General features: G+C 46.5%; 1 protein-coding gene across 2 annotated transcripts in view; it reads left to right on the top strand.

Annotated features, from left to right (window-relative positions):
- CROCC2 (ciliary rootlet coiled-coil, rootletin family member 2) overlaps nt 1-26,818 on the top strand; it is an 87,853-nt gene that overhangs the window by 37,367 nt on the left and 23,668 nt on the right. For both annotated transcript variants that reach the window (XM_028730975.2, XM_028730976.2), the window contains 8 exons: nt 345-538; nt 4,450-4,577; nt 5,380-5,549; nt 7,502-7,681; nt 8,029-8,163; nt 17,889-18,032; nt 24,811-25,049; nt 25,163-25,322. In XM_028730975.2, coding sequence (XP_028586808.2) covers nt 345-538; nt 4,450-4,577; nt 5,380-5,549; nt 7,502-7,681; nt 8,029-8,163; nt 17,889-18,032; nt 24,811-25,049; nt 25,163-25,322 — 1,350 coding nt within the window. The remainder of the gene's footprint in view (nt 1-344; nt 539-4,449; nt 4,578-5,379; nt 5,550-7,501; nt 7,682-8,028; nt 8,164-17,888; nt 18,033-24,810; nt 25,050-25,162; nt 25,323-26,818) is intronic.

The raw sequence follows: 26,818 nt of genomic DNA on the forward strand, positions 1-26,818 counted from the left end.
GACTGTAGCTCAATGGTCCAGCTACTATGCTGCATGCAGAGGACCTCAGGTTCAGGCACCAGCATTTCCAGGTCACTGTGGGAGAGAGAACACTCTCTGAAATCCTGAAAAGCTTCTGCCAGTCAGTGTAAGCATTCCTGAGCCTGATGGATCAGTGTTCTGACTCAGTAGAAGGAGGTTTCCTGTGTTCCATGCTGCCCAGGGCTGATGGTAGTTGAAGTCTAACAACACTTGGAAGAGCCTCCCCGCCGCCCCAGTTTACAGGGTTGTGGAGCCAGGATCCTAATTAGGCTCTTAATTTCCTGCTCTTACTCTCTCACACACTTCCCTCTGCTTTTTGCTAGCTGAACAGCCAGAAGCAAACTCTAGGTGAGCAGCTGGCCCAGAGCCACCGAGAGATGGAGATGCAAGCAGACTCCTTGCTCCGTACGCTACAGGAGAAGGAAGACATGGCTAAGGAAAAGGCACAGGTGGTTGTGGAGCTCACTGCGCTGGAGAGGCACAGGAAGTTGTTAACAGAGGAGGCAGATGCTCTCAGGTAATGCCCACCGGCTATGAAACAACTGGTGGTCTCCTGAAGACTAGCTTGCAAATTAACTTAAGGGAGGGGTGGCATGAGGCAAAGTCATGCAACCTAAACCAGGTAAGCCTTGCTTCCCCCCTGTTTTAAAGCATAAGCCTGTGGATATGCTTCACTTGTACACCATGCCATAGTTCATAACAGGCTCAGTGTCTTGGTTTCAGCCTTGCTCTTTGTTTCAGTCAAATATATATTTTTCCTTTTCCCTTCTGGACTGTCCAGGCAGCAGCTGCCTATGTGAAATATACTCAGAGTCGCAAAGTGATTTCATGCTCTTTATTCAGCTCATAGTGGTGAGGAGGAATGAATGAAAGTCCCCTCAAAGTATCTGCTTTATATACATTATTTACACAATGGGCTGCACATGATTGGCTAATTCCGGAATTCTACTGTAAGCCAATCAGGTTGTGGATTCACTTCTATCTGGAGCATGATTGGGTAGTTCCTGCCAACCAATCATACTGCTGCATTGTTCTAGGACCAATCAGACTGCTGCATTCTGAATCCTATTGTTCTAGGACCAATCAGACTGCTGCCTTTTGGATCCTATTGTTCTAGGACCAATCAGACTGCTGCAGTTTGGATCCTATTCACCTCAGTACATAACACCCCTCCCCTCTAAGTTCCAGTCCTGCCCGGGAGGTCGCATTCATAGTCCTTGAGGTACGCCGGCGCCCTACGTGTGCGTTGCGGCCTGGGGTGTTCCCTGGTCCGAGGTTCAGGTTCTGGCTCGTGTTCCAAGGATGCTGGCTGTGATGGGGCTGTTTGGTCTGGCGCAACCGGCTCGCTCAGTCGTGGTTCTGGTTCCGGTGTCCTTTCGGCCTCGCAGGTCCTCTCTGTATTGACTGATTCTGCCTCTCCTGCTGGCCCCTCGTGCTCTATGGGCCTCACTGCCCCTCTGTTCCCTTGGGACTCCTCTGCCCTTTCCTCCTCCTGGTTTTCTCCCGGGAATCGTCGCCGTATCTGGTCGCAGTGGCGGCGCCAGCATTGCCCCCCATCTGTTAGCACCTCGTACGACACGGGGCCAGTGACCCTGGTGACTGTGGCAGGTACCCATGCTGGGCCTGCCCCAAAATTCTTTGCATACACTGGGTCCTGGGCCTCGAAGGTCCGGGGGTTCCTGCCTTCCCCCACCACTACCTCATCCTGAGCTCTATCGGGGTGAAGGCGGTCCAATCTGATTGCAAGGCGCCGACCCATTAGTAGTTCAGCGGGGCTCCGGCCAGTCGTTGAGCTGGGGGTGCTGTGCTGTGCTAGAAGGAATGTGGCAAGGCGGTACTCCCAATCCCCTTGCGTCATGCGGCGAAGGGTGTCCTTGGTGGTCCGCACATGCGTTCTGCTTGGCCATTGGTGGCAGGGTGGAATGGCGCCGAACGGATGTGGCGGATGGCGTTCTGTGCTGTGAAGGTTTGGAATTCTCCTGACGTAAATGCAGTCCCGTTGTCTGAGACGAGAGTGTCAGGGAGCCCGTGGGTTGCAAACAGCCTGCGTAGTACCCGGATGGCTGCGGACGTAGAAGTGGACGGTACCAGTGCGACTTCCAGCCATTTGGTGTAGGAGTCCACCACTATGAAGAATGTTTTCCCCTGAAAGGGGCCCGCAAAATCCACATGCAGGCGTGACCATGGTGCTCGGGCGGACTCCCAGGACTGGACTGGGGCCCTTGGGGGATCTGGGCGGGATTCTTGGCAGGCCTGGCAGTGTTTGACCCAGGCCTCTATCTCTCTGTCGATCCCCAGCCACCACACATAACTCCTGGCAAGGGCCTTCATTCTTACTACCCCTGCGTGTGTCTCGTGTAGGGCTGTGAGGACCCTTTTGCGGAGGGGCTAGGGAACAACGACCCTGCTTCCCCATAACAGGCACCCCTTGTGGGCCGACAGTTCATGCTTGCGGGTTGTGTAGCCGGCGAATTCTGGCCCGGGGCTGCTGCTGGGCCATCCCCTCCACACCCAGTCCAGGACCCGGGAGATGACCCTATCTTTCTTGGAATAGTGTGCAACTTCTTGTGCCTGAATGGGGCGGTCGGGAAGCAGCTCCAGGCTCATAACCTCTTGTGCAGGTGCTGGGTCGGGGCCTGAGTTTGGGACCCCCCGTAGGACACAGTTTTCTTAAGGTCTTTGCCGAGATTATGGATAGAGTTGAACCCGTGTCAAGCTCCATGCGGCATGGGGCCCCCTCTATCTGTACCTCGACATAAATTTTCTCTACGTTGGGGTGGGGCAACTGGTATACCTGGAAGTCCGTGAGCTCCGTCGAGTTGCCTTGGTGTGTTGGGCCCTGGGACCTGGGGCTCTTGGATTGGTCATCTGATGCCTGGCGTCGGGTGGGCCGAGCCCGACACACCCGGGTGATGTGTCCCAATTTTCTGCACTGCCTGCACTCTGCGTTGCGGAAACGGCAGGTCCTCCTCTCGTGACTTTCTCCACAGCTTGCGCAGTTCCCTCCTTCTCGTCGAGGCAGCTGTGGCATGTGGGCTGCTTGAGTGCGCTGCTGTACTCGGTGCACCTCCTCCCTGTCGGATCCTGAGTCGTTGGTGAGGTCTTCGTGGTGGACCCTCGGTTGGGATGACAGGCTCGGCCGTGCCTCTTGCGTCGACCTCTCGGCAGCTTCCGTTGCCAGGGCCTCCTCCAGAGCGACCTGGAACGTTAGGTCCTTCTTAGCGTAGAGGCGTCGTTGCAGCTTCTCATCCTTCAGGCCACCGACGAGGCGGTCACGAAGCATGTTCTCCAGCTCTGAGAAGTTGCAGAACCGGGCGGCTTGGCGGAGAGAGGTCACAAACCCAGTTATGGTTTCCCCAGGGGCTTGCCGCTTTGCGTAGAAGGCATTTCGACGAGCCACCACTGAGGGCTGTGGCGAAAAGTGCCCCTTCAGCTGTTCCATTATTGTTTTGTATGGAACAGTAGCGACGTCTTCAGGCGCAAGGAGAGCCCGGGCAATTTCAAACGTCTCCTCTCCGCAGACGCTGAAGAATATCGCCCTCTTCTTGGCGTCTTCTTCGTCGGTGACCCCTTTGGCTTCTAGGAGGAAGGTGAAACGGGAGGCGTACGCTTCCCAGTCTCCAGATGCTGGGTTGAATGGCGAGAAGCTGTTGTCGGTTGCCATTCTGAGTTCCTTGTGTCCCGGAGCTGAAGCCTGGATACACGGTGCGAGGCAGCGGTGCGGCAGGTGGTGGTGCTGCGGTGCTGTGTGTGGCAGTCAGCTCAGCGGGATCCCACCTTCGTCGCCAGTGAAATATACTCAGAGTCGCAAAGTGATTTCATGCTCTTTATTCAGCTCATAGTGGTGAGGAGGAATGAATGAAAGTCCCCTCAAAGTATCTGCTTTATATACATTATTTACACAATGGGCTGCACATGATTGGCTAATTCCGGAATTCTACTGTAAGCCAATCAGGTTGTGGATTCACTTCTATCTGGAGCATGATTGGGTAGTTCCTGCCAACCAATCATACTGCTGCATTGTTCTAGGACCAATCAGACTGCTGCATTCTGAATCCTATTGTTCTAGGACCAATCAGACTGCTGCCTTTTGGATCCTATTGTTCTAGGACCAATCAGACTGCTGCAGTTTGGATCCTATTCACCTCAGTACATAACACTATGCCCCTCTGTTCAGTGCTTCTGCGCTAAATGAGAAGCACAGGAAGCTAACTAAGTGTAAACCTGCAGGCAGGTGCCCTTTTATTTGTTGCACATTTCCTTATCTCTAGACTTCCTGTGGATGAGCAGGGCTGGCAGAGTACCTGAGGTGGATGGGGATCACTGGTGCCAACAAGCTTTCTGGGGTAGTGGATAAATAGATGCCTGTAGAATCCAGGCATTGACAGCTTAATTGACTGGCCTTGATTATTTCCTGATGTGCTTTAGAGTGGAGAAGGAGTCCCTGGAAACCAGCCTTTTTGAGGCACAAGAACTGGCAGCACAGCTGGAAGCTCGCAAGGAACAACTAGAAGGAGAGAATCAAGGCATCAAGCTTGCCAGAAAGGCTCTTCAAGGTATAGTACACACATTATTCAGTCTGATTCAAAACTCCATGGAATCTTCCCTTTAAATTATAAAGAATTCTGGGAACTAGTTTGTTAAGAGTGTTGGGAAGCATAGCTCTGTGAAAGGTAAACTGCAGTTCCTAGGACATGTGCTTTAAATGTATGGTATGTATACAGCCATTGTTAAGTGGTTGGGATACCACTGAAAGTGCCCAATAATTTTTTTTAAAAAACCACCTCACCTGTTATCTGACTATACCTGACTATACAGGCAGCCCTGTTCAGGGAAGTTGTTAATGTGTGACATTTTAATGTATTCTTAATCTTTGTTGGAAGCCTCCCAGAGTGCCTGGGGATGGGGTACAAATAAATTATTATTATTATTATTATTATTATTATTATTATTATTATATAACTGATTATTGGTGACACACATTCAAATTACCATTTAACATAATTTTGCATCAAAATCAGCCAATGAACAGGTTTCCAGACTTACTTGTTTTATCCTATCTTTTTGTGATGGCTGTTTTTTGTGAAACCTGTTCAACTTGGTTAAAGCCACATATATAAATCCAGATGCGATAAAACATATCAGTGCAAAAATACAATTTATAAAAATGATATTTTATAAAAAGCAATGTGGGTGCAAGAGACTTTTAAAGCCGCTTTCTTAAAAAATGACAGCAATGAAGCTGAAAGAACTGCTTGCTGAATTGTGCCCTCTGTTGAAGAAACAATTTGTTGTCACAGCCTATACTGAAGAGTTGCCCAAGGATCTCTCCTGGATGGTGTTTGTTTTCTTTCATAGTGGAATTGGGAAAAGCCCAGCATGAACTTGAGCTTCAGGAAACCACACTGAGGCGAGAAATAGAGATGTTGAAGCTCCAGATAACTGAGGAGCAACAAGGGTTCCAACAGGTCATAAAGAACCAGAAGCTGGGTTTTGAGGAGGACCTCGAGCGCCTCAGAAAAGAGAAGGTCAGTGCTGAAGACTCCTAACCCTTATGCAGCCAAATTCTTCATTCCACTGTGATGGTTGAAATGAATGAAAGCTGGGTACTAGAAAATTGCCATGTCCACTAACCAAATCCAGTTCTAGTGTTCAAAAGTAAGTCACTTTCATTGTCGTTAGAGCAATAAGAGGGTTCTGGGTGACTCCAGACTGTTATTATTTTGTGGGAGGGACTTGAGTGCATACTGGATATTTAGGTATGTACAATTCAAGTAGATTAAAGTGCTCTGTCAACCTGTCTGATGCTTGCTGTTTGCCCACTCCAGTCTCGTTATGTAGCAGCTCCCAACATGCCAATGTTAAAATAATAATAATAATAATAATAATAATAATAATAATAATAATAATGTGGTAGTGGTGAAGCTAGCAACCATTGGTGCTGAGAGAGACTGTATAACTGTTCTTTCTTCTCTATACTGTGAGTTGTTGTGGTATCGAGACTACTTGAGATGATAGGAGCTGATTTCCAAGCACATCACAAGTTGTATATGTATATTGAATGAGTTGTGAAGAACACTCATGTGGTATAAATTTGAATGCTTCCTTCATAATACCCGTTAATAAGGAGTAGCTCTTTTCCTAGTAATAACAGCATTGAGCAGTGGTGTAGTATAATGGCTTCAAATCTCTCCTCAGCCATGACAATGCACTAGTCATTGTATCTCAGCCTAAACTACCTGAAAGGGTTCTTGTAAGAATATAAAGGGAAGGGAAACTGCATGTACATTACCCTGAGGTCCTTGAAGAAATGATGAAATGTGTTAATAATAATACTTAACATTTATAAGGGAGGCGTAGGTGGTGCTGTGGTTTAAACCACTGAGCCTCTTGGACTTGCCAGTCGGAAGGTCGGCAGTTTGAATCCACACAATGGAGTGAGCTCTCGTTGCTCTTTCCCAGCTTCTGCCAACCTAGCAGTTTGAAAGCACACTAGTGCAAGTAGATAAATAGGTACCGCTGTGGCGGGATGGTAAATGGCATTTCTGTGCACTCTGGCACTTTTCATGGTGTCCCATTGTGCCAGAAGCGGTTTAGTCATGCTGGCCACATGACACGGAAAGCTGTCTGTAGAGAAACGCTAGCTCCCTCGGCCTGAAAGTGAGATGAGCGCTGCACCCTGTTGTTGCCTTTGACTGGACTTAACCATCCAGGGGTCCTTTACCTTTATCTTACATTTATATGCAGCACTCTGTGTACCTGTATATAGGCAGCTGTGATTTCTACATAGGTATGGCCTTTATACCTGTCAAATATAAATGTGTATTACATGATTCAAACTGGATTCTAATTACAGGATGTACCACATTTAGGTGGTTTCCTTTTCACTGGAGTATTGTTAGTCTCTGTCATGGTTTCTTTGAACTGCTTTGAGTATGTTTAAGACTGGAAATCTGAGGCAGGCACCGGAGATAGGGATTTGGTTGCAAGGAACTTGCTTGTGTTCAACACCAATAGGAGCATTGCTAGGTACTTGAAAGACTCAGGGCAAAAGGCTACAGACACAACTCTGCATAACATGTGAATATGCTAATATATATGTACAAATGCAAATGTAGAATTTAAATGTCACAGTAGGAAAGCCAACAAATTTCCAAATAAAAATAAGCCCAGATAAATTATTCCATTAATTTGGATCCTAGCCCCAATCAGATCCTCTTCATTTCTGCCAATTAATCCTGCTCCAAATTAATTCAATTCCCTCTCTTCTCTAGATAATTTATTCCCACAAAATTAAATAATATCCTGCTCAATTAACCAAGATCGTTCCTGTTCAATTTCTCCCAAATTCACTATCTACCAGAAACACTCAGTACATTTAGAAAAAAAGTTTGGGTGGGTGGCTGTGCCTCATGATCCCATTCTTGCAACACCCATGGATGATAGTTTACCTGATAACTTCCTGCTCTGCTGACACCAGGAGGCCCTGCATCTGGCATTGATTGAGCAGAAAGACGAGGCTGTGCATCATCTTCAGCAAGAGAGGGAAGAACTGGCATCCAAGCATGAAGCTGAAAAAAGGGAGTTCATGGAGGAGATCCTCTCTTTGCAGCAGAACCGGGATGAAAGCCTCCTCCTGCTAGAGAATGAAAAACAGAAGGTGAGGAGAGAGTAACATTAGTTGGAAGGAAGCTACCTGCTTTCAAGCCATGGTTTGGCTTAGCGTGAGGTATGAACCAGGCCACTGTCTGTGTAACACTACTGCCACAACCATTGCGCCCAGCCAGCATGGATAATGGTTAGGGTTGGTTGGAGTTGGTAACAGGAGCCTAAAGGATCGCATATGTTTCCCTCTTGAGCCCATGTATTTTATTTCTTGCTATGAGCCATCCTTAGGACTCGTGTTATGGGGTGCCCAACAAATGCTAATAATAAATAATAAAAATGTAATTTCCAGGGCATTATGAATATTGTTTACATATGTGAGAGTTTCCTTTCTACCTCCAGGCTTTGTCCAAGAAGGAAGCAGAGAAGAATATCCTTTTAGAAAAGCTCAGTGAGTCACAACGCGAACTCACAGTTGCCAGGTCAGAGTTTGACCGGGTGAAGCTGGAAGCTCTGAACCGCCAGGAGCAAGACAAGGTGAACTCTGGGCTTTGTGATTTTTTTCCATGGCAGGGAATGCAAATATTGAAATGCCTAGCAAGATAGTGGTAGGGTACTGCCATCTCCTGAAGCTCCTAACTCACCCTATGATCAACTGAAAATTAAGAGAAGGAATGAAACATACCTGCGGGAAAATAAAATAAAAAATATGTTAACTTCTAACAGAAATATAAACAGAAAAGGGGAAGTGGAACTTTATTGGGTCATAAGCAACACTTTGTAGTTTAACATGCAGCACTGCAAAGAACCCAGAAATAGATTACCACGTCTCTTTTCCCTCAGCTGCAGCTCTGTTGTTATTAGGGATGTTGGAGAATGTTGATGAAAACAGATGCAGGATTAAAATTACTGATGTTTGCTCCTTTACCCCATGCCTGGAACAGAAATCAACCCCACAAATACGATCAGTATTCACTGTTGTTGCTTTCAATCTACAAATGATATGTAATTAATTATGTCAAACCTTCCCCACCCCATTCTCATTCTGTTTTCTTTGCATTGGAGTGTGGTAAACTAACATAATTACAATGTAATTTACATCATTGGCATAATTGTTTTTTGTAAATTATGTAAGTTACATTATTTTGCCACAGTGAGACAAGTAACATAGTTTTTGGCAGAAGGCAAACTGTAGTGGAGTGGAAAAAGTGCTACATGTGATGGATTCAGGGTGGAACAGAAGACGAGGCCTTATTACATCCTTAATTATCATATTCCTCCAAGGTCTCAACTCTGAAACACCCTTTAGCTTATTCAAGACATGACACTTACTTTCGCAGACAGTGTGGAGAATGACATATATTGTCATTACTGTTACCAGTTTCTCAGCCACAGTGAGACCCCTCTGTTTATGCTTTGGTTTGCTAAAGGAACGCTCTACCCCATTTCCGCAGTGGTTAAACACTTTATTATTCAGTGGAACCTTGGTTCTCAAATGTCTTAGTTGATGAACAAATCAGCTGCCGAACGCCAAAAACCCGAAAGTAAGTGTTCCGGTTTTCAAACATTTTTCAGAAGCCAAACATCCAATGCGGCTGTTGGCTATTGTTTCGGAGGAACCTGCGCCAATCAAAGCCACGCCTTGGTTTTCGAACATTTCAGGAGTTGAATGGACTTCTGAAATGGATTAAGTTCGAGAACCAAGGTTCCACTGTATATGGTCCTTCTGTGGTCAGAAGGTCCACCGTTTATTACCATTTATGTATAGCGGGGATGTCCAACACGTCGATCGCGATCTACTGGTCCATCCCTGTGAGGATTTGGTAGATCGCGGTTGATCACCAGCCTCCTTCCAGCCCCGCCCCCTCTCCCTTCGCCGGCCTCTATTGTTGCAGCAGGGAAGCTGGAGTTTAGAAACAGAGGCTGTTATCTGGACAGCAATTGTAAGGTTAGTGGCTGCTTCCGTTTCCCCCTCCCTCAGAAGAGCTGCCAAAATGTCCCTGACTGCCTAAAAAACATGTCATCTCCCCTCCTTAAAAAAAGCTCAGCAACTTTGACCTGAACCCCTAAAAACTGGGGGTAGATCACTGCCAGATTTTAATTTTGAAAGTAGATATCTTAGGAGTTGGCCACCCCTGATGTATAGGGTAGGCACCATCAGTGAGGATGAGCAAAGGAAACTATATACACACACACATCAATCCAACTGTGGGGTTAGTAGGAATGAAGACTCCCACTATGCATCTCCCAGTAAAGAGCTGTGAATGTTCTTTGCAGTGCTGAGAAGCCAGGTTGGCCTGTTCTGCTGTGCTGGCCACTACTGGTAGTGTCCGAATCTTTGTCCGAATCTCATGAGAAGCCTTTTAGGGGAAGTGGATCTCCCTCCATATCAGGCTGGAACAGGACAGCAGGATTGCTCTGTTAATGAGGGGCAGAATAGTTTCTTGGGCACACTGTAGAATAAGGGGGAGGCTAAGCCTTGAGAAGGGGCCACTTCGGCCAGGAAAACAGCACGAGCAAAAATATTTTTTCACCCCCTTCCTAACCCCATTCAGAGGCATCCACAGCTGCCTTTCACATTAGGGCTTTTTTAATGTGGGAAATCTGATCATAGATATCCCACCATCTCATCTAGTTGTCCCCTCATTTTCCTTCCTTTTTTTAAAAAAAAAAAGGAATCTACAAGAGGAGATAGTTTTGAAGATGTGATGCTATCTACCCCAGTTGTTTCTGAGAAATTTGCAAAATAAAACAGCTGGTGCAGACTACCCCTGTTGTGAGGGACATAGGAGCCTTGGAGCATCAGATTACAGCTGCATCTAACTCAGTATACTGCCTGTGATGACCAACTGCAGTTCTTCAGGGTTTCAGACAAGAACCTTTCCCAATCCTACCTGGAGATGCTGAGGTTTGAACCTGGAGCGTTCTGCCTGAATGGCATGTGCTCTGTGCCTGAGCTGCAGCCCTTTCTTTCATGTACTGAAACTCTGTACAGTGGTGCCCCGCAAGACGAATGCCTCGCAAGACGAAAAACCCGCTAGACGAAAGGGTTTTCCGTTTTTCGATGCGCTTCGCAAGACGATTTTCCCTATGGGCTTGCTTCGCAAGACGAAAACGTCTTGCGAGTCTTGCGGTTTTTTTCGCTTCCCCCCACCCCTTTTTCTAAGCCGCTAAGCCGCTAATAGCCTTTTAGCTGCTAAGCCGCTAAGCCTTTAATAGCTGCTAAGCCGCTAATAGCCTTTTAGCTGCTAAGCCTTTAATAGCCGCTAAGCCGCTAATAGCCTTTTAGCTGCTAAGCCTTTAAAAGCCGCTAAACCGCTAATAGCGCTAATCCGCTAAGCCGCTAATAGGGTTGCTTCGCAAGACGAAAAAACCGCTAGACGAAGAGACTCGCGGAATGGATTATTTTCATCTTGCGAGGCACCACTGTACAGTGGTACCTCGCATTAAGTACTTAATTCGTTCCAGAGGTCCGTTCTTAACCTGAAACTGTTCTTAACCTGAAGCACCACTTTAGCTAATGGGGCCTCCTGCTGCCACCGCACCGTCGCAACACGATTTCTGTTCTCATCCTGAAGCAAAGTTCTTAACCCGAGGTACTATTTCTGGGTTAGCGGAGTCTGTAACCTGAAGCGTATATAACCTGAAGTGTCTGTAACCCGAGGTACCATTGTACTTGAGTTTCTCTGGAAGGAGGGGGGTGACCACTGGAGTTGCTGTATAGAGCACAAGGACACTGCTTGCCCACGATTTGCTTGACTCTGGCTTGCCCTCTCTCTCTCTACAATTTGTTTCCATAATGCACCACAAGATTTCCCCCTCCCCCTTTTCTTTTTTTTAATAGCTCAACGTGGGATTGTTTGGTTCTGCCTTTAAATAAAAAACACATTGGCAATATTAGCCGGGGCCCTATCGTATCTCTGGAGAGATCAGTTCACAAGCTCACAAGGCACAGCCTCCTAAGACCGAGCAAACAAATAGCACAACAAGGGTGAGAAACCCCCACCAGAACAAATTTGAAAAGCATTTCAGCTGGAAAGATTGACTGGGAACCAAAGGGAAGCCAGCTTTAAAACAAATAATTTCCCCAAAGGACTGTAAACAATAGCCCCACCCCAAACTTGTAGAGCAGCACAGAATGACAGGAATGGATGTGACCTGCCCTATCGCTAGGATTTATTGGCAATCTCTACCGTTCTGGTCCACCATCTCTGAGCTGCACCGTTGACTGTGATCCCTCTAAGACAGTGAGATTATGACTGATACAGTAAGCTGTTTTCTGGAGGGTCGTGCATGACAGGGAGATTCTTCAAGCTGGGACAGAGTAGGGCGAGGCAGTGAATCCAAGCCAGACCCTCCTCCCTAGGGGCAGGGGATGTTGCAATTCATAGCTGGAAGCTGCATGGCTGTGTTCCATGCATGGTCCGATCTCTCTCCTCCTTGGAGAAGCTTGTGTGTGGCTTGCAACGCAGTGAGCAAGTTCCTGGCACCAGAAGAAAAGATCTTGCCCAAGAGCTTCTCATTTCCTGGAGCTCCCCCTCCCTGAATCCCCATTGGAGTTCCCTTCGGCCTAGATGGCAAAACAGAGCCTCACAAACTCAGCAAGGGAAGCAGGAATATCCTTGTTCCACTCTGGGAACAGCAGTCCCTGCCAGTGGCTCCCCCCACCCCCCACAAGACAAGAGTGTAGGGATTTTGTCTTATTATTTCTACTTTTGCCAATTCTGTAGTAATCCTCTACTTCCCTGTTGCCTGAATCCCATTTTAAAAAAGAAGAGTGGACAATCACATTTTGGTGGGCCCAAAAGGTAGACAGGTTTAGGAAGGAAGGAAGGAAGGAAGGAAGGAAGGAAGGAAGGAAGGAAGGAAGGAAGGAAGGAAGAACTTCCCTGTTGTAGATGGATATTACGATCGTTTGGGATTGTATGCTCCTCATCTAGTCTGAATACTAATAGTAAAAGAAAATAAAAATAAAGGAGACTAACCAATCTTGGTCATTCAATTCCATCTGGAGTCCAGAAGTCTCTATGTTGGGCTACCAAACTCACCCCTCTGTTTGTTTAACAGCTGTGTCAGTGAAGTACAGAAATCTAACCTTTTGCTGTTTAATTTCATTGTACACAGGTTGTACATTGACAATAAGGGTATTATTAGCATTGATGCTCCTATGTGCCTCATGCCTTATAATTACATCAGAAGCATTCTTATGAGCATCATCCTCGATGACTTCTAGACTGATGTCCTTTTGTCTCTTTCCAGCTCCATTTGTCCCATGATATAATATGCCTTTTATGATTTAATCAACAAAGACCCTTGTAGCTCCATGGAGACTAGCCCATTTATTGTGGCTTATGCCAGGACACACTTTAGCTGAAACAATAAAATAAACCTGCTAGTTTTTAAGGTGCCCCAAGGCACTCTGCTGTGTTTCCTGTAACAACTAACATGGCTTCCTAGCTAGAATTTGTCCTTTCCAACCTTTCCAATTAGTTACTAGAAGAGGTCCCAAGTCTAGAAACAGTTTGTTTCATCGCCTACCATATGTGCAGTATCAGAATCAAGATGAACAGTGGCATTTCCTTATGCCTTCTCACAACAAATATTGTGGCAGAGTTGGCAAGCTGCACCCATTTTATAAATCAGATAAGTGAGCTTGAGAAAGTGTGGCTTGCCTAGAAATGTCAGGTAAGGACATGGTGCTCACCTGGAGTTTGAACCCCCAAATACCCATGGCGTATAAGAAGGGGGTTTGTTTTTGGTTTAACTCTACTGTATATTATGGAGTTTTTATGTTAGGCAGATTGGTTTGCCTTGGAAATGGCTTAACTGAAGGGTCCAGAGTAGACTCTTACCTTTGTAGCCTATATCCTGCAGCCAGGATTGGGCCAAAGTTTTGGAGTACTGCTGCTTTGGTAGCACTAGAGGGCACTCAGTATCCATAAGTCAATCCCCTACCTTTTCAGAAAAACCCAATATGAGAATAGATATAAAAATATGAAAAATGTATAAGTGTAAGCCCACTGCACAATGATCCAGGAAACCATTGTGACAATTCATGTTATCAAGGAAGCAGGGAACATGGACAATATTTAACCAGGGGTATAGACAGGCCGAAGGTCCAGATTGGTCAGGGTTTTTTCTTTAATCTGCAGAGCAAGAACATTTTATTTATTTATTTTGCTAGGTATGTTTGAATAATGAAAAACATTTTGCAGGAAATTGGGGTAAGAGTAAGGAGATAGCCTTTGTAAAGTCTAGTGAACATTTAGAGAAGGAAAACACTGTGGCTCGTGCATTAAGCAATGTTAATATATTTGAACAATAGTTGTAATAGAAGATTCCTATTCATTGAATGAACAGAACAAGTCATTAGATGCAAGGCCAGCATCAGTCTTTTAGCTGTTGCTACCACTTCACAGGAAGGTCTATAGCTCTGTGTTGCAGCACACACTTTGCATGGAGAAGATCCCAGATTCAGTTCCAGAGAACTGTAGCCAGAAACATCCTAGAAACCTACTACAACTCAGAGTATGAAATACTGGGCTACAGTGGCAGGGATGAAGCTAGAGGTGTCCCTAGGATCCCTCATGCCCCTGGCAAGCAGCTGTTTCGGTGCCCCCCTCCTGAAGAAAATAACTTTCCTGCTTGCCTTTGTGCCATGATGCAAGAAGGATGGGAAGCTTCTGCGTTTGATCTTGCTGTAACAGCAGCGCCACATCGCCACACATATTTAAGTCATACATTCCATACTCTGATAGGTGATTTTTTTTGGGGGGAGGCAGGCCTGCGCCCCTGGCATGGGCCAGTTTCACCAACCCCTAGGTACACCTCTGGACAAAGCACAGCTGCTTATTCCACAGCACTAATCTCCTGGGGTGCTATTTGTCAATCCGCTGCATGTCAAATAAATAGGCTATTCTCAGGCAGGGGTGGGGCAGGAGACTCCACAAAATCAGTTAAGCAGAAGAAGTAATTGTTGGCATCAGCCTGCATAGCTAAGGGTTAAACTGCCTGTTTCATTTTGAAAAAAATGGCAAAGTCCCTTGACCAATCCTAATGCTACAGAATAGTGAGTGAATGTTAAACAAAGCAGAAGGGGGTGAGAAAAAGCTCTCTTGATATTGAAGCCATAATGTCTTTGTTGGTCAAAAGACACACTCTCACTCTCTCATCTTAGAATACCTGCACTTCAGAATTAACCACTATGCTCCTGCACTGATAAATAATTTCTGACCTGGGATAAGCCAGCTTCTTGTGTTTCTGCACATAACACACTTCCTTTTGGGTGGAGATTCGTTCACACTTTCTCTTAGCTGGTTTGTGGCAGCAACACATTGTGGGGAATGTATCCCTGGTGCTCCTCAGGAATAAACAAGAAAGCATCTCTCCTAGTGCCCGTAACTAATGCTTAGATGTGCAGCTACTGCTCTAAACCGAGAGCTGACACTTGCATGACTCTTCTGGAGCCTGAATGGGAGATAAAGGAGAGAAGTGGGTACAGTATTTTAATTGGCAGCCAAGTTCCAAATTGTCCAGTATCGGTCCCACTTAGATGCGGTCAACAGCTATAGCATTGCCTTTAACCCAGAAGGGTTCCATGGATGTTGCAGGTGCCGCCTCTGCCTGCATCCAAGGGATCTGAAACAAGGCCGCTTTTAGTTGAAATGGGAGTCAGGCCTTACTGTTCATATACAGCAATTGTAGCTCACAGTAGAGTGCATAGGGTGGTATTCAGTGAAGGACTTGTCCAGGCTTCTTTTTTGTGTTGTGTTTCTAGGCACAGATCCACGCTTTAAAGCACTCAAGACCTGCACCTAGAAAGCGCAAGACAAAAGGTGTGTGGCTGAGCCCTTAGCTTTACTCAGAGTAAACCTATTGAAAAAAATGGACCTGACATAGTCATGTTCAATATTTCAGTGGGTCTACCCTGAGTAAAACTTACCGTAGTTGAATACCATCCATAATCCATCCCTCATCACCCCATTTATCATCCTAGAAATACTTTCTTACCTGATATTTGAGAGTAGCTCTATTGAATCTTCCTTTGAACACATCTCTTGGGCAAAGTCATTGTTTACACAAGTGTTTACACAAGCCATGCCTTAAGTTAATTTTCTGCTGCTCGTTATGTCATGATGTGCTGTATCTTTTTGAACTTCCATCTTCACAGGCTGCTGAATGATACAGCCTTTCAGCTCAGTTCCAAAGATTCCCAGAAAAAGCATGACTGGTTTCAGCCCAGAGAGGAGCCATAGCTCATTGATAAAGTAGACACTCTGAATGCAGAAGGTTTTGGGTTCAGTCCCTGACATATTCAGTTAAAAGGGATCAGGTTGCAAGGGGTGGGAAAGTTCTCTGCTGGAGATCCTAGAGCCACTGCCACTTGGGAGTAGATACTAGGCCAGAATTAACAAATGGGAAGCTGCCTTATAGGTCAGACTACGTTCCTCTCTCTCTCTCTCTCTCTCTCTCTCTCTCGCTCTCTCTCTCTCGCTCTCGTTTCCACTAAAACTGATCTGAGATTGAACACCATTTCCTTAAAGCTCAGCTTATTTCTTACCGTAAGGTTGCAACAGCAAAAGATTGGTTTCCTGCTGCTGACCATTTCCTAACTTCCATGAAATGGTTTGGCTGTGCTTTCCTGTATCTTCTCTCTCTCTCATGCCAAGGAGGTCATTTCCCATAAAGGAGACAAATGTTCCTATTAACAGTCTTTTACTAGATGACTAATTTGCATGTCACAGTTCTGTTGGTTTTGTGTGTGGCACTGGGAAGGAAGAAATACACAAACCATGAATTATAGCAGGCAGGGTGTTTTTGCGTTTCCCTGTTATTGACCCCCTACCTACTCCAGTCCACTCACTACACCTTAGATTCATGAAGTGAGTTCTGCCTATTGAAGTCTTGAATGTTTCTCCTATCTTTTTAATTTTGTTATTTCAAAATAATTTATTCATTATTATTTCAATGGGTATAGTTTTACAGATACAGAGTTGAGGCTGTAGACCCTTGGTTGTTCTGCCAAAGAGAGATAAGGACCTATTCACAAATCCTTCTGCTGGAACTGAACCTGCTCAAATGCTGCTTGTTTTCAGTTTGGCATCAAAACATACTCATGTCCTACCATAGTCCTGTTGAGACCCAAAGCTATTGCTAGTATCCATAATTTTGTCCAGGGAGTTTCTTGTATTAAGGCAGGGTGGCCTGGATGATTTAATAGATCACTTTCCATCTTGGCATGCTATGAGTCTATAAAACTTGTAGAATCACTGACTGTCACAGGCAGGGGAGGGAAAACCCTAAAAGAATATTAAACTTATGGAGGACACCTTACAGTGTCTTGCAACATTATATGGGTGAAGATATTGGCAAGTGTTTTTGGCTTAGAGTGAGGAACAAGATCAACTCTTTTCTTGTTGCTTAGGGAAGAACCAGTTGTCCCTACCAGGGATGGGTGCTGAACTAAAGCTGCTTTTTTAAAATGTCTTTGTAAAGATAGTTGCATGGGCTGGTAAACTTTGCAATCAGTGTTGTTGTCAGCCCAAAAGCTCTGGTACAATATCTGTCTAGCTATTTCTGGATATAGAATCAGAGAATTGTAGAATTGGAAGGGACCCCAAGGTGTGATCCAGTCCAACTCCCCGCAATGCAGGAATCTCAGCTGAAGCATCCATGGCTTTTCTACATTTGGCCAACTTTCTCTTTGCTTAATTTGAATGCTTTGTTTTGTGTGATCAACTGGATTTCCTATTCACTTACATTGGGGTTGGGATTACATTTCCTCCTGGGCAGAAAAACTGCCCTGCAAAGCTTAGAATGGTCTCAGCCCCATGAGAGAGAACAGGCTTTGCAAGCAGAAGATCCCAGGTTAAACACCTGCCATCTTCATGTAGGGCTGGAAAAGACTGCTGCCTAAAACCCTCAAGAACTGCTTGTCAGTCAGTGTGCACAATACTAAACTAGGTGGATCAGTATTTGACTCGACATAAGGCAGCTTCCAATGTTCCTAAATGACTTTCCACTGGGGTTTTGAAACAGCCCTGTACTTCAGATACGAAAAGCAATTGCCCTGTAAAGGCATCTAACTTGTTCCTGGACTAGCAAATTTCAGATAACCTGCAGTGCTACCCTAGAATTGAGCTTTATGAGGAAACGGTTGTGGGAGCCTTCGACTGCTGGTGTCTCCATATTCTGGAACTTTACAGAACACATAGAACAAAGTGGCAGATACCATGCTTGATTCTGTGATTTCTTCATTACAGAACACAGTCGCCAGCATCACCAGTGAGCTACGGACCTTCCAGGCACAGTTTGAGGACGCAATGGCTGCCCACCAGAAGGAGGCAAAGCGCTTAAATGAACACATAAAGGAACTGGCAAGAGAGAAGGAGCTTGTTGGGAGGGAGGTATGTTCGGGTTCTTGGCTGGGTCTTCTTTCTGTGGAAGGATTCTCTGTCCCTGTTCAGTATGGTCCAATAAGTGCTCTATGTATCTCTTTGTCAGCAGATAAGTGTTTGCCCCAGTTCAAGCCATCTGTGAATAAGTTGGTCGCAATGGAAGCATTTCCCCTCTCTGCTGAAAGAGCAGGCAGTAGCTTTGAAATCTGAGGTCTTCTCCTATGGAAATCAGGAGTGCTAAATTATGGCAGAATCGGCCAGACTTAACACTTGAGCAGGGCTTCAGTGTTGAAGGCAGTATGACTGAAGCAAAGCTGCCTGTTGGGTACAAACTCATATCACTTCCATACCTAGAAAGACAAGTTTTGTTAGCTTTGGAAACCTGCAAAACCTATTTGGCCAGTGAAGACCATGGGACAGAATGAAGGAGAAGCATTGGTGCTTGTACTCTGTCACTTTCCATTCTCTACTTAGCAATCCTCCTTTTGTAACCTAGAATTGGATTGGATAGGTGTGAATTAGGAAGAACAGGCAGTGACCCCAGCAAGTCAGGGCCCTTTCTAATAATGGTGTGCTATAGGTTAAATTGCAAGCAGGGATCCCTGCCCACCCCGTTGCACCCCCCTTTTCCTAACACACATCTCCGGGTGGTGACTCTTGGGGGTGGAACAATATCTGCAACTCTGGAAAACATCCCCAGGTGGAAACCCTCACCCACTGCCAGATGCTTTCTGAGCTCTTGTTCTCTACAAACACAGTACATCAGAACAAGAGAATGACCCCCAGCCCGAAAAGACTGGGGTGGGGTGAAGGGGGGGAAATAGAAAATTAAAGGACATAAAAGAGGAAGAGAGAGTAATTTAACATGACAGGCTGTTTATTTTGGCAAAAAAATGGCCTCCTTTCAACAGATTTCAAAGTCCAGCCCCAGGAGGGACCACACAAGCAAGCAGAAGAGGGTTGTTTCAGAGGGCAGGGAGGGCAGAAGGAATGGGGATGGGGCGAAGGGGGTGCATATGTTCCTAGATGGATGTAGGATGGGCAGCGAAAGAGTAACACAGCATGGGAAGGGAGACAGCAGCAGATGAGAGAAAGAGAGGTGGGGGGAGTGGGAGAGGACAGTTGTGGGACTAATATAACAAGCTGAGGGCAAAGAAACACAGAGTGAAATCCTCACAGGCGCCAGCATTGACCTACTTATCACCATGGGAACCATAACATTTTCACAGCCTTTTAACTTGAGGAAGTCAGGCTCGTTGAGCAGCCCTGCCTTCCCTTAAGTGCACGCCATGCTCATATAGTCAACATACATACACAACAAGCCCACAACTATACAAGGCACATCTGCCACATTCATGCTCTCTCATGAGTACATGTATCATCAAGTGTACATGTATGCACATATGTGTGTACACACACACACGCACACACACAAATGTAGTGTTGCGTCCCACCCCAGTCTTTGAGCTGAGTGAGATTCCAGGGCTTACCCAGGCTTCATGTTCCTTTCTGGAAATGAGGCACAGTGGAGACAGTAGTGTCTTTATGTTATATGGTTTATTCATACATATATAGAACCTGGAAGGCTTCACAGCATTAACACCCCAAAAGGGTCCTGTTTCTTCCATAGCCGCAGCCTTGGATTCTAACAGACATCAAGCACTGCTCTCTTGACTCTCTCTCTCTCAAGCTTGCTGCTTTTCCCTCTAAGTGATATCACTGCAAATGTTCAGCTGTGACTTTTGGCCACACAGAGTCCATTTCCTTTGTTTTTCTTAGTGGCCCATCACCCAGGCGCGCACGCACACACGCACACGCACACATGCACACACACACTTCAGTGGTGCCAACTTGAATAAAATATTGGGGGGCCCAGGTAGGCCTCATCCCGCGTAACTGATCACATGATGCTGTGTGCACACACCTTTTGAATGGCAATGCCCATCAACTTTGGGGGGCAGCCCCCTCAGGTATTTTACTGGGCGGGCTGAAGGGACCTCAGCCCCTCGGAGTTGGCTCCTACGATGTTCTTACTGTGTGGAAATAGTTGCATGAATTCACACACATGTGCATATAAATATATTCCCACATCATTCTGTGAACTTCAATGCACAATCACTCCCGCCTCCACACACACCCCCGCCCTGTCTCTCACACGCATGCACATTTCCTCTCCCACCATGAAATACCCTGTTCCATGTGTCCAGGGCTCAGCTGGAGACTTGGCTGCCCAGGCATGATTTCAAAAGAGACTGTTTATAAAAAGTTCTAGTCAAGATATAATTATAATAATCACATTAAGAGCTTTGCTGCAGTGTTCCTGTAAATGAGGAAAGCTCTGCCCTTACACAGAGAGTGAGCGAGCCAGGAAGGAGGGTTGTATGTGTGTGTGCGTGTGTGTTTGAGTTGGGGGGTGGTTCATGTGCAATGTTTTCTTTTCAATCTCACCCCCTGCTAGCCCCCCTTCCTTTATCCTGGGGAATAAAAACAGTTTATTTTATGATGGATCGCCCCTCTCTTTGGTCACTGACCTTTCTTCGTGAATTTCTGCTGAGCTCAGCAGAAAACCGCTGACTGCGTTTGTGGATCCCATATGTAGGTGGGGGTGGGGAGAGAGAGGGGCTCACCCTAATCCTTCTCAAAAACAGAACAACAATAACAGAGAGCTGGTCGGAATGAGACAGGCCAACAGGGAGGATCTGGACAATGTTAAGAGCTTTCCAGAGTAAAAGCGTTAGGAAAGAAAGTTGGGAAGGAAAGAAAGGGGGTTCATATCGGAATTGTTTGTCCGTCCCCGATTCCAGTAACATAAAGGACCAAGGGAGCAAGAGCAGTTGTGTGTAGCCTCAGCTTGTCTAGAGAGGCAGAATTAAAACACAGAGAACCCTATTTTCTCCTGCGTCTGAGGCACCCTGTGCCATCCCAGCAATCCCAGGAAATAGCTTATCATACCTAGTAATTCACTGTGCAGCCTCTGGAACACATTGCATTGTATTAGAATGCAGGCTTGCTTGTACCTGTGTGGCTGAAGAACTGATGAGCACACATGCGCTACTCTGTGGGTCTGGGCAAGTTCCAGCCCTCTGCACTGCAGTTCACCCTCATTCAGAAAGGATGGAGGTGCCTCTGCTTTTTAAGATGCTGTTACTTCTCCTAGCCTGCTGCTGCTGAGGATTTTTCTTTTCTGCCTCCACACCACACTGTGGACCAAGTGGAATGCACAAAGGCATCAGAAAAGAGCAGTGTTCCAAGGACAAATCAGCTTGGCACAATGGCCAAGCACAAATTTAATTCAGATTTCCATCTCTTTCTTTTTCTTTTCTTTTTTAATGCATTTTTTCCAGTTGTTAGCAGAAATATTAATCCTTCTCAAATGAGTACAGCTTGGCCTGCAAAGCACCATTTTTAGTGCCTGTCAGGGAACTGCCATCAGTACTGGAGGGAGAGCGCGGAAGCCAGAGGGATTCCAGAGGGCGTCCAGGGATCGGGAGAAGCAGCCCATCTTCTGGGGAAGAGAATCAGCGTAGCACCAGGGGAGAAGGGGGGCAGCTGGGGGAAGTGGCGAGGCGGTCCCATGACTCCTTGCCTGGGACCAGCGGGGAGAGTAGGGGTCCTCCGTTGCCCACGCCCTCCCTGCGCAGAAGGCTTCCACGCAGAGAGGGTAGGTGGAGACTAGGCGTCAAAGAGCTTCTTTGCTGGAAGAAGTTTAAGAAACGCCCACTCACGGATTCTGCCAGCGATTGAGTCAGCCACGGGCGAGTGGCTGTCCGGACAGAGGAGGTTCACTTTGGCAGCCCAGCCAGGTGTTTGCACCCAGCCAGCAAGATAGGCACCTGCTTACGCACAAGCAACCCCCTTAGGAACCATTACAGTGCCTGTACAGGTTTCCACATATTTTCAGTAAGGATGCAGCATGCTTAAATGCAACATTCCTAATGCAAACAAGCGCCCTCAGGAGATGTAGTTTTTCTCACTGTATCTGTAGAGTGCATGAAATGGAACAGCCTTGAGATCACCTAAGGCCACGAGTTGTTGCTGTCGTTTATCTTTAGCAACTGAGCTCTTCCAGTTGTAGCTTGCTTTTTTTCCCCTTCCTTGCATTCCAAACATAATCTTCCTCCTCTGCTCCTACTCAGTTTGGCACTCAAATCTAAGAGCATGCTGATAGCTCCAATTACGCATTCCCACCACCTGATAAATGCCTACTATCTCACACATGAATCACAACACCTCTCACTCATGCTTCTGTTGAGATGCATCCGCAATCCGAAACATTCCTATATCCTCCATTCACACATGCTTGCATGCTTTACTTTGCTGAAGTGAGAAATTCTGCTTTGAAGCTGCATGGCTCCAAGAGAAAAAGAGTTATGATGGGCCCAAAGTTATACAAGTTATTTATTCTTCTCCCCACTACCTCTAGTGGCAAGAAGTTCCATGGGTAGCATTTACCCATGATTAGCACTTCCCCAGGGGGTTGCTTCCCTTAGGAAGAAGAGGTCGCTTGGGAATTATGGCCTCCTTATAACATTTTGCCCCATTGGTACCCCAAAAGGCAGTAAAACACCACATGAGAGTTTTGGCCATATTTCCCTAACCTGGAGCCCTTCTGCTGAAGTTGGACAATGTATTGACCATGGTAAAAAAAGGTAAAAGTAAAGGACCCCTGACAGTTAAGTCCAGTCGCAGATAACTCTGGGGTTGCGGTGCTCATCTCGCTTTATTGGCCGAGGGAGCTGACGTTTTACCGCAGACAGTTTTCCCGGGTCATGTGGCCAGCATGACTAAGCCGCTTCTGCCAAACCAGAGCAGCGCATGGAAACGCCGTTCACCTTCCCATCGGAGTGGTACCTATTTATCTACTTGCACTTGGACGTGCTTTTGAACTGCTAGGTTGGTAGGAGCAGGGACCGAGCAACAGGAACTCAACCCGTCGCAGGGATTCAAACCGCCGACCTTCCGATCGGCAAGCCCTAGGCTCAGTGGTTTAGACCACAATGCCACCCACGTCCCTTATTGGTACCATGGTACATATGACCATGGTAGCTGGTGCCTAATGGAGATGGAGTCCAAAACATCTGGAGAGCACCAGATTGAAAAAGGCTGATTTTAACTTTTCAGAGTTAGAGCTCTCTGTGTCTGTTTCACACTTAGGGTGCCTCCATACCGTCAGCGTTTTGTGGGAGAATTCAATCACATACTTCAGATATGCGCAATTAAAGTGGATTAAAGGGTTCTGTTACCCTAGCGCAACATTTGCACTTTTAGAAAAGAATTTGGCTTTTTGCCATTAGGAAATGGGTGGGGAAACACATGGTAAAGTGTAGGGTGAACGAACAACATATAAACACCTCACAAGCAAATCTGGATAAATGCAGCATGAATGCTTATGTTCGTATAACTGCCCCGTAAACAAATCAGAGGGAAAGCTCAGAAAAAGTCTGGATGTAATCTAAGCTCCTTGTAAGTTTTGTGCAAGCAGCTCAGGCTGAATGTTTAATAAATTGGTCCTCCACAGGAACTCTGACACTGCAGGTATTTCTCCTCTCACTGTTCCAAAGCGTGTTTCTCTTGTTCTTTTCACAGCCAGCTCTAGCTTCAGCATCCTAGCTGGGGTTGTGGGGAAGGGATGGTGGCAGCAAAGACGTGTCCCTTCAGAGACAACTCTTTATCAATAAACCATTTTATATAGTCAGCTCTGATAAAGAGATGCCCATTGGCCATTAAGGAAAACCAACCATTCATTAAACAAATGATGTAGTCGCTCATGGCTGGCACAGATTGGCTAGTATTCAAGACAATATATATCCACTAAGAAGAGGTTGGTCTCTCTTTGAAAGTACCTTTGCTTTTTGCTAACAACCTGGATTTTTAAATAGCATACTGCGATCGATCCTGACTCCAGCTAGCTTTGATTTCTGCCCAAATGGGGTGTGAAGGGCAATTCTTTATCTATCTACTGAGAAGTATGCCCTGTTGAGTTCAGTTGGACTGATTTATGGGTAGACATGCTGTTGCTTTGCCTTTGTAATTAAGATTTATTCCCTGCCGTACAGTGAGCTCTAGATTAGGACTATACAGTGGTACCTTGGTTTTTGAACATCTCAGTCGACTAACGTTTTGGTTTTCGAATACTGTAAACCCAGAAGTAAATGCTTCAGTTTTCAAACACGCCTCAGAAGTCAAACATTGCCACATGGCTTCCGCTGCATGCAAGATCCTGAGGCCTAGCTGTCGGCTGGTGAGTTTTGGGTTTTCAAACATTTCAGAACCTGAACAGTCTTCTGGGACAGATTACGTTCAAAAACTGAGGTACCACTGTACTTTCCAATTGCCTATGTTTCAAATACATAGTACCTCAGGTTAAGAACTTAATTCATTCCGGCGTTCCATTCTTAACCTGAAACCATTCTTAACCTGAGGTACCACTTTAGCTAATGGGGCCTCCCGCTGCCGCACAATTTCTGTTCTCATCCTGAAGAAAAGTTCTTTACCTGAGGTACTATTTCTGGTTTAGCAGAGTCTGTAACCTGAAGCGTCTGTAACCTGAAGCATCTGTAACCTGAGGTACCACTGTAAATGCTCATTTTGCTTAGGCATCAGCATTACCCTCCAAGGGACAATGCAAGCATAATTTTAACGATGCATGCCTATTTGCTGCAATCCTAAGTGTGCTTATGAGGGAGTAAGTCCTAGTCAAGTCAATGGGCTTATTTCTGAGTAAGCCTTAGGATCGTGCTGCGGGTTTCAGGTTCCTGGCTCAGCCGTGTATGCTTTTTTCTTCAAGGCAGAACAGCTAAAAGCACAGCTGCGGCTGGCAGAGGATACCCACGCAGAAATTCGCAAGGAGCTGGTTGAGCTTCACCACAGGCTGCAGGAGACTGAAGAGGCTCGTGACCACCAGCAAAAGGAGCTGCTGGAAATTCGGAGGGCTGTGGCAGACGAGAGCAGGGAAAAAGAAGCACTGCAGAAATCCAACAGTGAGCTCAGAGCAGCTGTCAAGAGAGCAGAGAACGAGAGGCTCAGGTAGGTAGCCTTGGTGCTGGACAGATGTGTTGCTGGCATAGTGGTTATTGACTCACAGGACTTTTAGAGGTTACCAGTAATGAGAGATTATGAACCTTTTGCATCTGCTGCAGCTTGCAGAGATCCGAAGAGGAGAAGGAGCAGAAGATTGCTGTGCTGGAGGAAGCAAAAGCAGCCGTCGAGGGAGAGGTGGGGGAGGTCCGAGCAAATCTACGAGAAGTGGAGAAGTCTCGCATGGAAGCGCGAAGGGAGCTGCAGGAGCTGCGCAGGCAGGTATAACTGTGTCTTAGAACTCTCTCTCCCCACACCCTTCTCATCACAACCCTCAGGATATAATAATTGCAACAAGAAATCCTTGACGTCGCCCAATATTGGATTCTTTATTCAAAGCCACTTGTAGCTGCTACAGACATTGACAAAACACAAGGTTGTAGGTACAGTATCTAAGCAGAGGACAAGAGACGCATCATCACCACCACCCAAAATGTCTTTCTGGCTTGTTTAATTTGCGCCTGAAAATTCCTATGAAAGAGCCTTGAGACCTCGATCCTCTGTCATAATTCCTACCCATAAGGCCTCTCTTTTTTAATACAGTGGTACCCCGCAAGACGAACGCCTCGCAAGACGGAAAACCCGCTAGACGAAAGGGTTTTCCGTTTTGGAGGTGCTTCGCAAAACGAATTTCCCTATGGGCTTGCTTCGCAAGACGACAGCCCATAGGGAAATCTCCGGGACAGCGGGGAAGCGCGTCTTCCCCACTGTCCTCGGACCTCCTCCCGCCGCCAGGCTTCGGAAGGCTGCTCCGAAGCCTGGCAGGGGGGCGGAGAGGTTTTTAAAAAACCCCGGGACAGCGGGGGACTTCTCCGCTGTCCGGGGCGATTTTAAAACGCTGCCGTCCCGGGGGAGCAAAGTCTTTCGCCCCTCGCCCGCCTTCAGAAGAGGTCCAGGACCTCTTCTGAAGGCGGGCGAGGGGCGAAAGACTTTGCTCCCACCTGTGTCTCCCTCCCGCTAGGACTGTCGGTGTATTCCCACCTGTGTCTCCCTCCCGCTAGGACTGTCGGTGCTACTCCTGCCCCCTTTGGGGTTCCTTACATCCAGTTGAGGCTGGTCCATTAGAGTGAGTGAGACACAGCCCCACCAGCCTTGGTCTGCCCTCAGCTAGCACCTCCACCACCCCACCTGCCTGCCTGTTCTCTACAGGGGAGTTGCTCTGTTTGTCATTGGCTCTGGCTTCGCCTGCTGTTGGGGTCCCTCCAGACTGGTGTTTTGTTGTGGGTGTATTCTGCAGTGGTGTTCTTGACATCATAATAGTGCATTAGTGGTAGGTTTATTTATTCTGCTTTAGGTTCTTCTGCAATGCTTCTGCAATGCTACCACACTGTTGCTGTCCAGAGGGGCAGTCCCAAGTGGGACAAAAATAAACCAGAACCTTTGTGGTACAAAAAGTTGCAGGATTTAAACAGGAAGTTGTGGGATACGCACTGATTTGGAAAGGAAGCAGTGTGGCTACCCCAAAATGTTTGCAGGTGCAAATAGTATTGAAAGTGGAGTAATGTGTGGGACACACACACACACACACACACCCGGTAATATCACAAGCACAAATAACAATGATTGTGCAATAAAAATGATGTCTGGAGGGGGGGGCCCTTGGCTTCTTTGTCTTCTGTCCTACTAGCCCTATATAGTCAATCATTTCACTCTAACACCAATTGCCAAATGTGACAGTAGGGATCCCCTCCCAGTGTGGTGTAGTGGTTAAGAGTGGT

The sequence above is a fragment of the Podarcis muralis genome, chromosome 6 (assembly GCF_964188315.1).
Source record: "Podarcis muralis chromosome 6, rPodMur119.hap1.1, whole genome shotgun sequence".
NCBI classification, from domain to species: Eukaryota; Metazoa; Chordata; class Lepidosauria; order Squamata; family Lacertidae; genus Podarcis; species Podarcis muralis.